The sequence below is a fragment of the Schistocerca cancellata genome, chromosome 1 (genome assembly GCF_023864275.1).
Source record: "Schistocerca cancellata isolate TAMUIC-IGC-003103 chromosome 1, iqSchCanc2.1, whole genome shotgun sequence".
In the NCBI taxonomy this organism is placed as follows: domain Eukaryota; kingdom Metazoa; phylum Arthropoda; class Insecta; order Orthoptera; family Acrididae; genus Schistocerca; species Schistocerca cancellata.
In genome coordinates, this window is record NC_064626.1 from 541,081,105 (window position 1) to 541,097,779 (window position 16,675).

The 16,675-nt window shown below is 41.2% G+C and overlaps 1 protein-coding gene across 1 annotated transcript in view; it reads left to right on the forward strand.

The window, feature by feature from the left end:
- Positions 1-16,675, forward strand: part of LOC126189278 (odorant receptor 2a-like) — a 67,578-nt gene that overhangs the window by 17,813 nt on the left and 33,090 nt on the right. The window contains exon 3 of the mRNA XM_049930933.1: positions 16,191-16,672. Within this exon, the coding sequence (XP_049786890.1) occupies positions 16,191-16,672 (482 nt within the window). The remainder of the gene's footprint in view (positions 1-16,190; positions 16,673-16,675) is intronic.

Here is a 16,675-nt window from a genome sequence, read left to right on the forward strand (position 1 = left end):
GGCGTTTTGCATCACGGAGATATTTACTATTGAAATTTCGAGCAGCACTTTTCAGGAGGAGTCGGACAACATATTACTTCCCCCAACATACATCTCGCATATTGACCATGAGGAGAAAATTCGAGAAATTAGAGCCAATACAGAGGCTTATCGACAATCGTTCTTCCCACGCACTATTCGCGAATGGAGTGGAGTTGTAGGGATGTGTAGTGGTACCGAAAGTACCCTCTGCCACACACCATTCGATGTCTTGCGGAATATGATGTAGATGTAGATGAAAATGTTAATTGTACCTAGTGTGATCTTTATAACATGTAGGCAATGTTTCGCAGTGGATAGACATTTCGAAATGTGCAGTTCAAGAAATGGGAAAGGAATGAATGACAATGGTGTAATTTCTATCATACCAATATATTTTTCAATTGATAGACATTTACAAATGTTCAGTCCAAGAAATGGGAAAAAAATATTATCCTTTATAGAAAGGAATGAATGACAACGGTGTAATTGATTTCATACCATTACTTTTAACGCTTATTGAAAACATATGAAGTGGGACCATGACCCACGTTTAATACTATGTCAAGCAAGTGGAAAGGTTTGATTTAACTTGAGTTTGTCTTCGGTAAAAATTACTTGTAAAACATTCGCAGAGCCTGTAATAGAATATTACTGAAGTATTAGTCGTCAAACGCAAGAACGCACTGACAATGGATACTGAACCTATTCAAGGAAATTCAGTGCTAGTAGCCACAGGCTAGTACCAAAAATGTTAGAAATACGTAAGAATCGGCAGCCAAAAACTTGTAAATGCTACTAATATCTTTTAAAAAACTATTGCGACAGTTCCAAGAGTAATCAGCTTAGACTAACTGCAGCTGATAGATACATAATCAGTTATTTTGAAGCAAGAGGATAAACAGAAAAATAGTGACTTGCAGAATGAAGAATATCCATGATGATTGACTGACTGGTTGAAATTTTTTGTACGTATACTTTATACCATTAGCTACTACAAAAATAATATGCAATAGATAAACTTCTTCCGCAGGACCTTATTTAAATGTTCCATTGGAGATGTTTTAAATTTTCAGTGGGTTGAAACAAGCCTCTTTAAGTCATTTCTGTTCCGCTTATTATGACCTACGTTAATCTTACTGAAGCCAAATTGTTGTTATCTACAATAGCAGCATATTATGGTGCAAAACGTAATTATTTATCCTATGCATTTGCTATTTATGGTGACTTTATTAAAAGTGATACTGCGAATTTTCTCACCTATTCGGTATTCCTTAAAAAGCTACTGTATCGGTCCGGAATATATGAGATTGAGACTGCCATCTTGAATGGAGCGATGAAGATTACCTGTGCTGTAAGAAAACAGAGGGAAGAATGAAATATCTATGCAATTCTTGCATGGCAAGAAAGGACTAACAAAACGATAAAAATTCTAAAATTAACGTGGTGTACATATAATAAAACGTTTTCATCAAAACTATATTAAAAAGAATCGACAGTATTCTAGAAGTAGAGAGAAGAATGGCTAGAACATGCATAAATAACAAATATAAACAAGATGATGGACAATGGCGGATAGTGCCAAACGAACTGACATTGGAGATATAGTACGGAAAAAAGGATCACGTTATGAGGACACTAGAAACCAGACTACCACGAAATATTGTGTACGAACTTTGGAACGTGATGAAACAAGTAGGATGGATGAAAGAAATCAGGAAGGATACGGAAGGAAAAAAAGATTTAAACCAAAACCAGACAAACAACAAGCAAAAAATGGTCTTAACAGATGAGGAACAAGAAGAAAAGGTCAGATGAATGTAAAGATACTGGGCAGCTCGGAAAAAGATGAGCAGGAAATGATAGACTGAAGTGGTCCAGTGAGGCCATAAAAGCAGGAGAAAAGAAGAGAAAATCCAGCAGAAAGTGACAAATAGGAATATTTACTACAAAGGAAAGAAAACCTACACTGCCGACTGTTGATGAAGTCTCGAGCGTACATATTATGTTCCCGGGTATGTGAGTGTCTCGAAGACATTTGTGCAGTAGAATCCAGTATGTTGTCCTCGACGGCGAGTGTTCATCAGGGTCTAGGATGCCATTGGGAGCGCCCCAGATGCCTGTGATACGACCACCCTCATTCTCTGCGTTGATAAGCGATCTGGTGAACATGGTAAACAGCAATGTACGGCTGTTTACTAATGGCGCTGTGCTATACGTGAAAGTGTCGGCGCTGGCTGACTATAGAGAGATACAAGACAGACAAGACAGAATTTATTGTCGGTGTGATGAACGGCAGCTTGCTCTAAATGTAAAACAAACAAAAAATTGTAAATAAATGGGGATGAGTAGGGAAAACAATCCTGTTACGTTGTAATACATCATTAGTAATGTGCGCTACATGACACAATCACATCTACTAAATGTTTAGGCGTAAAGTTGCAAAGTGATATGAAATAGAATGAGCATGTGACGATTGCGTTAGGGATGGCGAATGGTCAACTTTGGTTTATTGTGAGAATTTGGGAAACTCGTAGCTCACGCATAAAGGGAGCGGAGTTCATAACGTTATCGCAATCCATTATTGATTCCTGCTCGAGTGTTTGGGATCCATACCAGGTCGGCTTAAAAAAAGTCATCGAAATAATTCAGAGGCGTGCTGGTAGATTTGTTACCGGTACGATCGCTCATCAGGTAAATATCACGGAAATACTTCTTGAACTCAAATGGAAATCACTGGAAAAAAAGCCGACGCTCTTTTCGCGAGCCACTATTGCGGAAATTTAGAGAACTGGCATTGAGACTGCCTGCAATTCTATTTAACTGGCTTCGTGACCACGAAGGTAAGATGAGAAAAATTAAAGCTCGTTCAGAGGTTTATAGACGTTATTCCTTCACTCTATTTATTATTTATTTATTTTATTTATTTATGCATTTATTTTACCTGGCAAGATTAGGGCCTTCAGGCCCTCTCTTACACCTAACTTGGCATACTGAGATTCAACAAATTTCAGTTTCTACAGAACATTAAGGACATATAACATGTTATACAGTATTAATGTTACAGAAAAAAATTAGAGATTATAAAAGTAGTACAATGATAATTATAACAATCAAAAAATAATTATAATAATCAAGAATAATAATAATAGTAATGACTATGTATAGGAAAGTAAACATATTTTTTCTTTTATGAATGTCAGTGCTATTGCTAGTTGGGAATTTTCTCGTTATATTCTTGCAGCTTGTGAGTTATTCTCATCAAGCAGAGACATAAGACGATAGAATGGGGTGAAAGAGATATAGAAGAGGTAGATAGGTTAGAGGAAGAGAAATAGAATGGTAAAATTCGAGGCTATGATGGAGAGGAGAAAGAAAAAGATGAGAGGGGCACGACAATGGTGGCTATACCGTCCCTAATATGTAAGTCTTGAGTTCCCTCTCGAATGTTAAGTGGTTCTGGATAAGACGCAGATCACACGGGAGCGCGTTCCATAGTCGTATGGCTGAGATGGAGAATGACACAGAGAAAGATTTGGTGTTATATAAAGGTACAGCCAAGATGTTAGACGTATCCGATCTGGTATTGCGGTTGTGGAATGATGATAGGTGTTTAATGTGAGAAGATAAGTATTGGGGGCACCAGTGGCTAAGAAATCGATGAAGTAAGCACATCGTGTGGAGATCGCGTGCCTTATGTGGGCGTATCCAACCTAGCTGGGAGTATGAAGGACTGATATGATCATACAACCGTATATTGAATACGTATCTAACGCAAGCATTCATCACTAGCTCGAGGCATCTCGAATTTTCACTATTTGTGCCATGTTGAACTACATCACAGTAGTAAAGATTAGGCAAGACTAGTGTTTGGACTAATTTTTGTTTAACATGGGTTTGAAATATTTTTCTAAATTTTTGAATTGCATGTAGGGAGGAGAGCGATTTCCGGCAAGCTGTGACTGTTTGTTCTTCCCAGGTTAGGTGTTCATCCAAGATTATTCCAAGGTCTTTTACTGTTTTTTGGTATGATAGTTGGGTACCATTGAGGAGTATTTGAGGGACTGTTTCGCGAAAGTACCGACTGATTAACTTTGGATGAGATATAAGTATGACCTGGGATTTCTTGGGGTTTAGTTTCAGACCTAGGTTCTGTGCCCATCGAGAAACAGAGCAAAGATCTGCGTTCATACTCGCTACTGCGTCAGCAATGTTCTTGGGGCTTGCACTTATGTACAGTTGGATGTCGTCGGAATATAGATGGTAGTTGCAGGAGTGAATCACTGAAGAAATATCATTAATGTACAGTGAGAAGAGTGATGGACCAAGGACGGAGCCTTGGGGAACTCCAGAGCGCACGTTTTTCCATGATGACTTTTCCGACCCACAAATGACTTGTTGACTTCTGTTTTTGAAGTAGCTGTCGAACCAGCTGTTTGAGAAATTCAGCTGTTTCATTTTAATTAGTAATATATGAAAGTCAACTGTATCAAAAGCCTTCCTAAAGTCAAGCAGTGTTAGGATGGTAGCTTCACGTCTGTCCATAGCATGTTTAATGTCATCAGTTACTTTGATTAATGCAGTTGCTGTACTATGGTGCTTTCGAAAGCCTGACTGATATTTGTTGTGGATGTTATGAGTTTTGAGGTAATCCATCAGCTGTTCATGGACGATGTATTCTAGGGCTTTAGATATTGCAGGTAGTATGCTGATCGGCCTGTAGTCACCTGGCGACTTAGGGTTGTCAGTCTTGGGTATAGGTTGAATTAAACTTTGCTTCCACTCAGTAGGATATGTACTACTGACAAGAGACAGGTTGAAGATATCTGTGATAACTAGAGTAATAGTGTCTACAACGTTCTTAATCATGCCAATGCTCACTCCATCATTTCCTACTGCCTCGGAAGAGATTCTCATAATTGCCATGTGTACTGTGCCGGTAGTTACATGTTTTAGGAAAAACTTGTCTCTCGAGAGATTGATATCTTGGGGCTGGTAATTTGTCGCTGCGTGGCAGTTTACAGCTGTTGAGAAGAAATCGTTGAATTCTTCTGCAGACGCTTGATAAACAGCGTCAGATCTCCGCTTCCCTATACCGAAACTGCGCAGCTTTTTCCACAGTGCAGCAGGTTTTGTTATACCGCATACGACAGAGCGGGCATGTCTGATTTTGGCATTCCTCACGCTTTGCTTGGTTCTATTTCGGAGTTTCCTATAAGCTTCGTACGCCTCGGGAGTTGGGTTACGCTTGAAGGCCCTATGTGCAGCATCACGTTTATTCATTAACTGGCGTAATGCAGTGGTAAGCCACGGAGCGGGAGCTCTCTTTACCTTGACAGTGCGTTGAGGAGCATGTTTATCATACAGTGCAATAATTTTGCGACATAATTCCCGAATTTTTCCGTCTAAAGTCGGTTCATTGCTTATATCATGCCAAGGGATGTCTGAGCAATCCTTTTGAAGAGCGTCATGGGTAACATTTTTTAGGTTTCTGTAGGTTACCAGGTGAGATTTTTCTTTGGTAGTATGCACTGAGTAATTTAAGAATTTCACGTTGTGAGCAGAGAGTCCTGGAGCGGATGTCTGATTGGCACGAATTATTTCATCTGGTCGCTTTGTTGCAATTATATCTATGAGTGTATGGCTGTGTGGCGTGTGATGAGTTGGGTACAGCGGTGTTAAACTCATATCATTGGAGTGGAACAGTCTCCTTAGTTTTTCTGCAGAGGGAGATTTTAACTGTAAGTCGATGTTTGTGTCGCCCATAATGATTAGGGGTTCATACAGTGTCACGAGCGAGGACAGGGCAGACTGAAAGGAGGACATAGCACCGACGTTTGGAGGTTTATAGATTACTCCAATTAGCAGTTTTTGATTTGATGTATTTATTTCGAAAAACAAGAACTCTGCTTCTCCTTCGCCCTTTGCATCCGATGTGCATAGTACAGTAGGTCTAAGATCAGAGCGAACATAGGCACCCACACCACCCCCGCGTCGTGTTTCACGATCTGCCCTTAGGAGAGAGTAACCAGTGATTCGGATAGCGTCGGAAGAAATGTTTGGTTTCAACCAAGTTTCAGAGACGAGGATAACATGGAACAGCGATTGGCAGAACAGGTCACAGAACTCGTCGAAGTGAGCCGTTAGAGACTGAGCGTTCGCGTGGGCCACAAAGAGCCCGCCACCGGAATCGGTCCGTCCCATTGTGGCCGCCTGCAGGACCGAGCGCGCTCCGTCTACCTGCTGGCCAGAAGAGGGACAAAAGCTGCATTTCGCGGGGGAAGACATATTTACAGGTGTGTCCAAGGTCGTGACTGACTCAAGCGTCTGTGGGCTAAAGGTGAAAGACAAGCTGGAGGTATCGGAGAAAGGAGCAAAAAGAAAGATGGAAAGTGGCAGTAGTGGTTACGAAAAAGATAATAGTAGTAGTAGTGGTAGTGACGAGGATGAAAATAACAGATATAGAAAGGCGGTTTTAAGGAGATTCCTGTTAATGGAGAATGTTAGTTCCCGTTTGACTGACAATATGAATATGCATGAGCACTTATGATATACAAATAAAGAAGCAATATTTATGTGAAACAATTGACTGATTTTAAATAGAGTACTTATGGTACTTATAGAAATAACGAAGCAATATTTACGTAAAAAAATGAAAAGAAAGAATAAAAATTAACTTATATTAGACAGAGTACAATATGAGACTTTGTGTCTCGCGAGATTTCGCTCAGTCTTTCAGTTCGGACATGTTCGTCACTGTTTTCCTCCCTCCTTCCATCTTGACTACGATCCTGCCATCCTGGGTCCCTACATTTTGAAGGCCGAACTGTGTGATCGCAGTGTTCAAAACTTTTAGTCTTTCGCGCGTCAGATCTTCCCTCAGGGTAACTCCCCTCGTGGCGAGTTTTCTTTTCTGGGCAAACACTTCTTACTAGTGGAGCCGGAAAGGAAATAACTAGTAGTACGTGCTACACTCCCCCATGGACCGTAGGCTGGCTTGTGAAGTATATATGAGGATGTAGATGAAGATTTCATTTGGCTATCGTAAACAGTCAGGTGGCCCTACATCATCAGCTGCAGACTGAACCACTTTTGATTGATAACGCCACAGCACAAACAAAACATGCGACAGTTACCAGGACTATTCAAAAGAGGATAAACTGGAATAATGGAAACCATGCTAAACTTTGGTTCAGTGATTTAAGAGGCCGCATCTCCCTTTGTCATTTGACTAACAGAACACTGGCGTATATTTATAGTTCACGCATCCCACAAAAATGGTTCAAATGGCTCTGAGCACTATGGGACTTAACAGCTGTGGTCATCAGCCCCTAGAACTTAGAACTACTTAAACCTAACTAACCTAAGGACATCACACACATCCATGCCCGAGGCAGGATTCGAACCTGCGATCGTAGCAGTCGCACGGTTCCGGACAGCGCGCCTAGAACCGCGAGACCACCGCGGCCGGCACGCTTCCCACACTGAGACACTTCCGAACGACTGCATGTTCCAAGTGTCTCATAAATTTCAACTAATGCCAAGAATGATTATAGGATACATAGATTTCTTTTCAGTTAAAAGGGGACAATACGTCGAAACTGTGGGATCTTTAGCACTACGCTATCGAAGGATATAAATGGTATTTCACCACTTGAGATACATGGTTACTCAGCCTATGTTCTCGAGTGAAGCATTCGGGTAAGGAAGTACTATATTTTCGATAAATAAACTGTTGCAGGGCTCTCTAGACATCAGAACACTGTTAAATAAGGAAGGCAAAAGTGAATTTAACAATACAAGCTTCAAGGATGTTCAGTTGCAAACAATGGTATGATGCTACAAACTGCGTCAAAGTGGCCAACATTTATTCTGTGTTTCCACAGAATGTATTTTCACTTGGGCTCTTCTTCGTACCACAGCTGTATACTTTGGCAATGAATTAACGTGAACTTGCTGGTTTCAAGACACATTTAACCCTATCAGTACCAATAATGGTGGTGGAGGAGGGAGGGGGGGGGGCAAGTTTGGTGTATTCCTTACCAGATTCGATAAATCTTTTAAACATTTGAAGCAAACAACCCAATAATTTAAGTGTTAGTATCAGATGCGGCTTCTCAGAATGAATGTAATATTCAATATTATTATGCTGAAGATCCTTCTTACATATCGCTTTACAAATATGTTGTGAATAAAAGTTAATAATAATTAAAGAAATTCGTGTATTTAATTTTTTTATTTTTTTGTTCTAGGCTTAAAGCCCCTTGTTAATAAGTGTTACTGAAGGTGCGTTCATATAACTAAGAGTGAGCGAACGATATTTTCAGTTTCTGGAGCATACTAACACATCATTTCTTCTATAAAAAATATGTTGTTACATAAGTCAACAACAATTAAATAATTAACGAATTTTATTCGTTTTAAGAAAGAAAGATAGTACCTCTCCGACGACTCTACTAGTAATACAAGTTAACATAAAGGCGTTGGTGACGGTCCACCGTGAAATAAAATTTTGTTTGCAATTTTGTAATTACTTTGTTGTTACTCAAAAAAAAATGTGGGCTACTGCAAGAAACATAATTTTAAAAGAATGAAAGAGAGTTTCTGAAAATTTAGAAAATGCTTCTATGTAGCCACAGAAATGGGGAACAATCTCGTCTAGCGGCAGCTCGTAATCCAGCAACTACCTGATGATGCTACTAGGTGAAGTTGAAGCTGCTTGAATTCACATTGGAACAGACGCTGGCGTGGAGGCTGTCACAGCGTCTGCTGCATACGAAAGTGCAAGCTAAGTGCTGAGCAGTGAATGTTTATAGTAGCTCTGGCCAGCCGTGTTGTAACAGGTGTCCGCCCTTAGTCATATGGTGACTATGGAGCGCAGCGTTGTGCTGAGACGTATGGAAACCAAGCCTAACACCACCGAAGACTTGCTGCACTGCAGCGTGCTGCGCCAGACGTATTCTGCATCATGGCTGCAGGATTTCACAGGCAGCTATCCTGTACCCCTCTCAACCGTTTGCAAGGTCTGGTCTGCGGTTATTGCCACAACATTCCCTTTCCCTTAGGATTCAATCCTCTGAATCTCAGGCTGTTGCCACACCTGTGAACCATTTAAAGCAACGTAGTAATGTTGAGTTTACAATGTGTTACTTTCATATTCATACCTTCTACACTGCCGTCCTTCTTCTGTGTTCCCTCCAACCAGGTCCGTACTATGAAATTTCTATTACTATAACCCTGTGCTTGCACTCAGCCCTTGTGAGGTAAACTGAGGAGCTACTTCATTGAGAAGCAGCGCTCCGGTCTGTAAACTGACATACAGCCAGGAGACCGGTGTGCTGACCACTTGCCCCTCTATACCCGCATCCAGTGACGCCTGTGGGCTGTGTGGGCTGAGGATGACACGGCGGCCGGTCTGTATCGTTCGGCCTTCCAAGGCCTGTTCGGACGGAGTTTAGTTTTTTTTTTTTTTTTTTTTTTTTTTTTTTTTTTTTTTTTAACCGTATGCTGCTACCTTCTGCAGCAACGATGAACACGTTGGAACATCGTTTCCATACGAACTTGCTGTAAGCTCGTCGAGAGAACTGCTCATGTATGATATTTTTCTGGTATATCAGGTTCCTAGATGACGCTGTTACTAAGGGATTATCGGGCAAATACAGCAATGGATATGTTAGATTCAGAGCCTTACCTGGCGGTATTACTGCTGGAAGATGAAAAGCCGTACCGAGACGTCACACAGTGCCGTTCATTAATATCCTGCTGTTCTATAGTTCTAAGCGTTCTGATGCCGATGGACATTCTTGTACGCTACAGCTACCACTGGGTCATACACGGGGTATATCCTGCGAAGTACTCTCTTCTAAAATTGAAGTCGTGTTGCGAGGCCTTCATGTGGACATCCTCCTGTACTTGTCCCCCAAGGAAACTGCTCTATACGGTATGTCTCTGTACAGTTCGGACCACCAAGGCTGAAACGTCCATTACCAGCTCCCTCTGGCACTGGCGCAATATTTCTGCTATCAGCTTAATGATCAGGCTCTGCTTTCTCCCTGCACTACCCTAAAAGTAACGTGCTCAAAAACCATTACATACGAAAACCACTCAGCTACCACAATTTCTTCAGTGCTACTCTAAGTGATGAGAACGAGTTAATTTCTCTCCCAACTTTCCATCTCAATATCCATCCTTTTAACAATCATAAGTATACTTCTTTTTCACTACTTTCGTATAACAAAATAGACAAACACCATCCTCCGCCTTCAGAAACTCATTTCAAATCAAAAACGAACTTACAAATTACAAAATAATATACCAAAATCAGTTCAAATAAACCACTCACATGACATCCTCGAAACAAATATCAACATATCAAAAGAAAAAAATTCATCCCCACAATGAAGCCTCCAAATTAGCATCTCAAGCAAAATTGACAGAATTCAAAAGAAACTAAATTTTGTCATCGATACATCATTTAGTCCACATATTCCCATCACCATAGTGCATGGCACAAAGGATGCTCTTATTAGAACCCTAAAACCTTTAATACATTAGCCCTTTCTGGGCTGCAGTGGGAGCTCCAATAATGTGAAGCGACCATCTCCACTGGCAGTTTCACGTTAAGCAGGAAAGTCAAAGTCTTTCTTCCTGTCTCTCTTCTCTATGCCAGACGAATTCGAGGTCTGGTAAAAGCATTAAAGACGCCAGCCTGTCCCACACGCATCGAACATACATACTGCTGAAGACTGTTGTACGAATTGGAAGCTGCAATCTCACATTCATTAGTCAGGTTATCTCGATCACTTGTTCACTTCATAAGGAGTGAAAAATATTTTCGTTTTTCGGTTTGAGGCTTAAGGGACCGTTACCACCGTCTACTGTCCTACCTAGTATTCAGTTCTACCTAATATTCCGTTGTACCATCTGTTCCTGCAGTTCCAGGGCATTTATATTTGCTTTTCGTACTTAATTCCATAGCCCATATATAGTTCTATAGTTCTCTATATAGTCCTCACGAAATTCCGTACTGATTTTCTACTTTTCCATACTTCAGGCTTCACTACCACGAATGTTGATGACGTTTTCCAGCCACTTACCTGTCCTTACAATGATAAACCTGTACGCCAACGAACCTTAGAATTGTACATCACCACAACATAGTGTAGTAGTACAAATCAATCGTTATGTTGGTTACTGCCATAATGACTTAACATCGTTTTATTGCCTGGTGAAATCACTCTAGTCAGTCACTCACTTGCGGGCACAACGCACTTGGTCTTAATTAGCGAATAAGAAATAACTCACAAAGTTGCTTCATTACCTCCGACATACAGTTTGTTCCCTTACCCCTAATGAAGGTATCCAGAATTCTGAATTTTAAGCTGGCCAAAGTGGCCGAGCGGTTCTAGGCGCTACAGTCTGGAACTGCGCGACCGCTACGGTCGCAGGTTCGAATCCTGCCTCGGGCATGGATGTGTGTGATGTCCTTAGGTTAGTTAGGTTTAAGTAGTTCTAAGTTCTAGGGGACTGATGACCTCAGAAGTTAAGTCCCATAGTGCTCAGAGCCATTTGAACCATGTTTGAACTGAATTTTAACACGCCGTTATTTGCCGTGACCTGAGTCACTGGGTCACCTTGCTGATTTGAAGCAGCCTTCACTTCTACGTCACGCGAAATTTCTGTCGTTGTTAGTACATAATAACTTTCTGCTGCCTTTTGCCCAAAAAGACCTAAAATATCCGAACGTTTTATTTCAAATGGTTTATTGGCCTCTGGTAATCTTTGCAGTGGAATACGCTGGTGACACAGTTCAGCCGGCTGTGTACAAAGTACACAGCACACACAGCTCCATGTATTGCTTATATGTTCATCCCTAGTACTGGTCAGATTCGTGTTATTCTGTGACACTTCGGCATCTGTAGCGTGCAAACATTTGACTGTGCGACTGTCTCAATACTTGTTCCTGTAATGCAAATGGAACAACAAAATGAGATCGAAGTTTTGTTTGCTTACATAAAACTCCACCATGCAGAATGAATTGTGGCTGCATTGAAAATAGCTTAGTCTTCACCAACTGCTTGTGGTTTTGGCCACTCCACAGCAGTGTGACCCACGATTCATAACATGCAAACCTTTCAACTGAAGCCATTCACATTCTCTTGTTTTCCGCTACAAAACCGAAGACACTTATTGTCAGTGCCCTGCTTATTAAACTGTTTGGTGGATCTTTCAAACCTGTATTGTAAAATGACACATCCCTGTACTTACTATCTGGTGCAATGTATACAACCACTTAAATACCTCCCTTAATTGTAGAACATGTCCTTCCATGCTCTTTCCAAGGAAAATTACGTTATCTAAATGTGCCACACATTGCCTTAGTTATAGCCATCACAGGACCGCATTCAGCAAACGGTGAAATGTGCCTGGTGTGTTATTAATCGTAATGACATCTGTCGATGTTGGTAATGATCTGAGAGAAACATGAAATAATGCTGTTTTTGGGTGGGCCTCCTGCGCTACTTTTAGCTAATGGTATCCAGTCTGCAGATCCATAGACGGAATGCATCTTCACGGAACGAAATTATCCAAAGCTGCCGTTGTATTGGGAATCAGGTAGGCATCGGTGTTAGTACGACTATTGAGATATTTATAATCACACCAGTAGTTATATGATTTGGTGATATCTTTACTCTTTGCTAGAATGATCACCACTGGTGATTACCAACGACGGCTACTTACTTCAGTAATACCAACCCATAACTATTTATTAGTGAATCTTTCCCTCAACAATGGCAGATGATGTACTTCGTATGGTTTATCATACACAGGCTGTTCATTCTCAGTAGGTATTTTATGCTGTGTCACCTAGGTCACTGGTAAAGACCCAAGGACATTAAACGTCCATAATGAGGTTAGCTGATCGAGCATTCCTGAGACTTGAGGTGATCTGTCCATCAATAATAACATGAATTCAGGTCTGGGGACCTGGGAAACCAACCATGACGGAAGTGGCGACTCAGCACGTGATCTTCACCAAATGATGTACGCAGAAAATCATTCACATGTGCAGCAATATTGGATGGAGCGCCATTCTGCATAAAAGTCGTGCTCTCCAACAGGTGTCTGTCAGCCAGAGTAGGAATGATGTGATTCTGTAATACATTGGCGTACCGCGCTCTCCTCACGCAGACAGTTTGAAAAGCAGCACCCTGCATTTCATCTAAGACAAAGGGTCTGACTGATGAAATAAACCCGCACCGGAACTTTCTCGTGAAGCGATGGAGTTTCGACGATAGTGCTAAGATTTTAGATAGTCCAAATTCTGCAGTTGCGAGTGTTTCCGAGTATGGAATTGGTTCCGTCGGTTCACACGTTGGTCTACCAACCGTCATCTTCACCTATATTTTGAGGTGACCACACCGTAAATTCTCTCTGCGTCACAAAATCTGTTGCTAACAGATCATAACGACGCTGGTTTGTGCACGGACATCATTGAAGGGTACGCCTTTGTGCTCTCCAACAATACCACTGCTAAGAATGACGGCGCGACATACGACTTAACGAACGCTGCCTTCACAAAGAGAAGATGATCCCGATAAAGTACTGAGTTCTTCCTGAACTGTGTCTTGTGTCTGGTCATCCACTACGCGGCCGATCGTCTAAACAAACGGTGAACTCTAACTTCGTGATCACCTTCCCCGCAGCGACACTTGTTACAAGTTACCCCCGTTGGCATACCCTTCTTATGGCGACAGGATCGTCAAGCTGCAATAGCGGATACTCGATTTTGACAAGAAGGTTTCACGAACAGTACTTTTTCCGGTAACGTCTGCATGCCGCGTCTGACTCCCTCTCTCACTACAGCTCATTTTTATGCACGGTTTTCATGCGGCGTCACTGAAAGGTTGGTCTACAGTGACATCTGTGGGCCAGTTTCTGCCCTCGTTATTGGTTTCAATAAAACTCCATGTCATATCATGCATGTGTCTCAATTTTTAGCTCTGTGCCTATATTATTCCGTGAATTAGTACATTTTCAAATGTTAACTTAATTTTGGGTCACTGTGTTTATGGGAGGTATTGGAAACTTTATATGAATACACCACTAGTAAGAATATGGTATAAAACATCCATGACATCGAGAGAAATACCTCTTAAATCCACAAAAAGCTAAGAATTTAAATGAGAAATACATGGCGCCTCTTTACACAACATTAAATAATATAAGATAACACAAGTAGAGACTTTACAACATGTAGGAACGACAAAAGGTTGAAATAATAACAATTTGGCTATTGATTCTTATGAAGGCAACGAAGTTCTCAGAAAGATAACCACGTTTACTTTTCATAGAATAATTTGCTTTGAAAAGATAAATTAGAAGCAGAAAACCATAGCAGAGAGAATGCTAAATACAAAAGGTAAAGAAAAAAAAAACTCCCTACGGCTCAAGCCGCCCACTCCAGTGATATCATCAAATCAGCTTCGGCTCTGCATTGACCGTGACCGACTTGACTGCTTAGCGTATCTTGAAAAAGAGCTCCGAAACGACTCAAAAAGCATTCCCCCTCTTTCCTATGTTAAAAAGCCAACGGCAAGATGTTGCCTAAGGGGTTCGTGCCGAACTCAAACATAATTTAGTACGAATATCATGTTATTCTATGTACAACATTTCCGCTAGTTAGAATTCATTCGCCAAAGCTAGGCATCTTAGTCAGATGACTGGTTACAAGCGCGTATGCAGAATTAAAGTGTGGGAGATTTGACACATTTTATACTCGAATCTGAAGCTATTACTTTATCTTCCCTGAGGAGGACATACAATAAATTTACTGAATTTGTGATAACCAGGTGATCCGTTACGCCCGGCACTCTTTCAGTGTACAGAGCGATGTCGTTTTATGCCACCTGCAACTTATCTGCCCTTAAGTAACCATGGGGAAGATTTCATTTTCTGTTGCTCACTATGAGGAAACCATTAGTCCAACAGAAAAAATGAACAGGGCGTTTTAATAGAAAATCTAAAATAGTTAAACTTTTACTGAGGCCAAGGTTTTCGATTCGCTCAAGGAAAACGTACGGAACTTACCTCGAAACTCACCTTCACTTCAACACTCACCTCTCAGCAGTAAGCATTACTAGTATGTCGCTCCTGGCTCTCCCTCCTACCGGTGTACAAAAATTTCCGACTACATTAACTTTCCCCGGTATTTGAACTTTTTAGTCTCTGTTGATTGGGCCATTACGCCACCAGTATAGTCGATTATTCCGTTAAAATTGTTAATTTAAACGCGCCCGTGAGGATAATGAAAGAAAAACTATTTATGTAAACTTTACGCTAAAACTAATTATGTTGTCAATTCAATGCAAACTTTATCATACACAGACAGAATACCTGACGAATGCAACGATGTAATTGCTTATTTCATACTGTTCATTTTCCCAAATTGTTAAGTAAGATTTAGACAGACGTCAAGTATGCATTTTGCAAGTGTTTGACTAAGTCGGTGGCGCGATAACACCAGTGAATGTAGACCAAAACAAGTCGAATGTGCGATATAATCCACACAGTCACAGAGCTTTATACTGTGGTAAGATGGTCTTCCATGAACAACATACGAGATATTTAGACCGGTGGGGGCTGAGTGTGGGGATGGGAGTGTCTTTGAAGGGTACTTTTGTACGTTTTTCTCGAAAACTATGGCCTCTAGCGAAAACGTATGCCACACAAAATTTAACTACCTTAAATTTCCTATGGAAAGTTCTTGTTCATTTTTTCTGTAGGAATAATAGTTCGTTTGTAGCGAGTGCGAGAGTATGAAAATATCGTCCTTGGTTTTTTAAGGCCAGATATAAGATTGCAGGCTACCTAAAATGGCATTGGTAGGGGCAGCCGCATCACCCTGTATATAGCGAACAGTACTGGTCGTACCACACTTTCTTGAAGGAAGTTGGATGTTGCATTTAGTTCGGATAATGTATTTCTCTCACGAATGACGTTCTGAGATTTTTCTTAGCCGGGAGTTACGTTGTTCAATGACTAAGTACAGTGTCTGTTCGTACGTCGTTTCCAGCTGAACACACGTTAATTTAATTACGGACAATATTTTACTTTGTATGAGTTCATTGTAACCTCAAGAGGTGAAACAGACTATGTTGTTGCTTTTCCAGGCGGCTATGGTTCCGGGGTTTGTCGGCTGGGTGTGTTCTCCGCTGCTGTCACGCAGTGCGCTCGCGTCCGCACAGGGCCCCGGTGACACACCCAGACAGCTGCCTCTGCCTGCGTGGCTACCCCTGGACATCCACGCGTCGCCCACGTACGAGCTGCTGTACGCGACGCAATCATTCTCCCTTTTGGTCGCTTGTGAGACTTCAGTCAGCATCGACAGTTTCTTCATTCACCTCATGCTGATGGTTTCCGCTGAAATAGAAGTTTTAAGTGACAATGTTCCAGCCATGAAGAGACGTCGTATGAAGAGTCCACAGTACCAAACAGAGAAGTGGTCGTCCAGAGCAGAAATAAATAATGAAACGTCGAAATTTCCCGACAGCCATAACTCCTTAAGTACTAAACTGGTAACGAAAGTTGGTTCACATGGGCACATGTATTTCCTCCTACTGAAGAACATTCAACACCACCAGATGATACTCAGGTA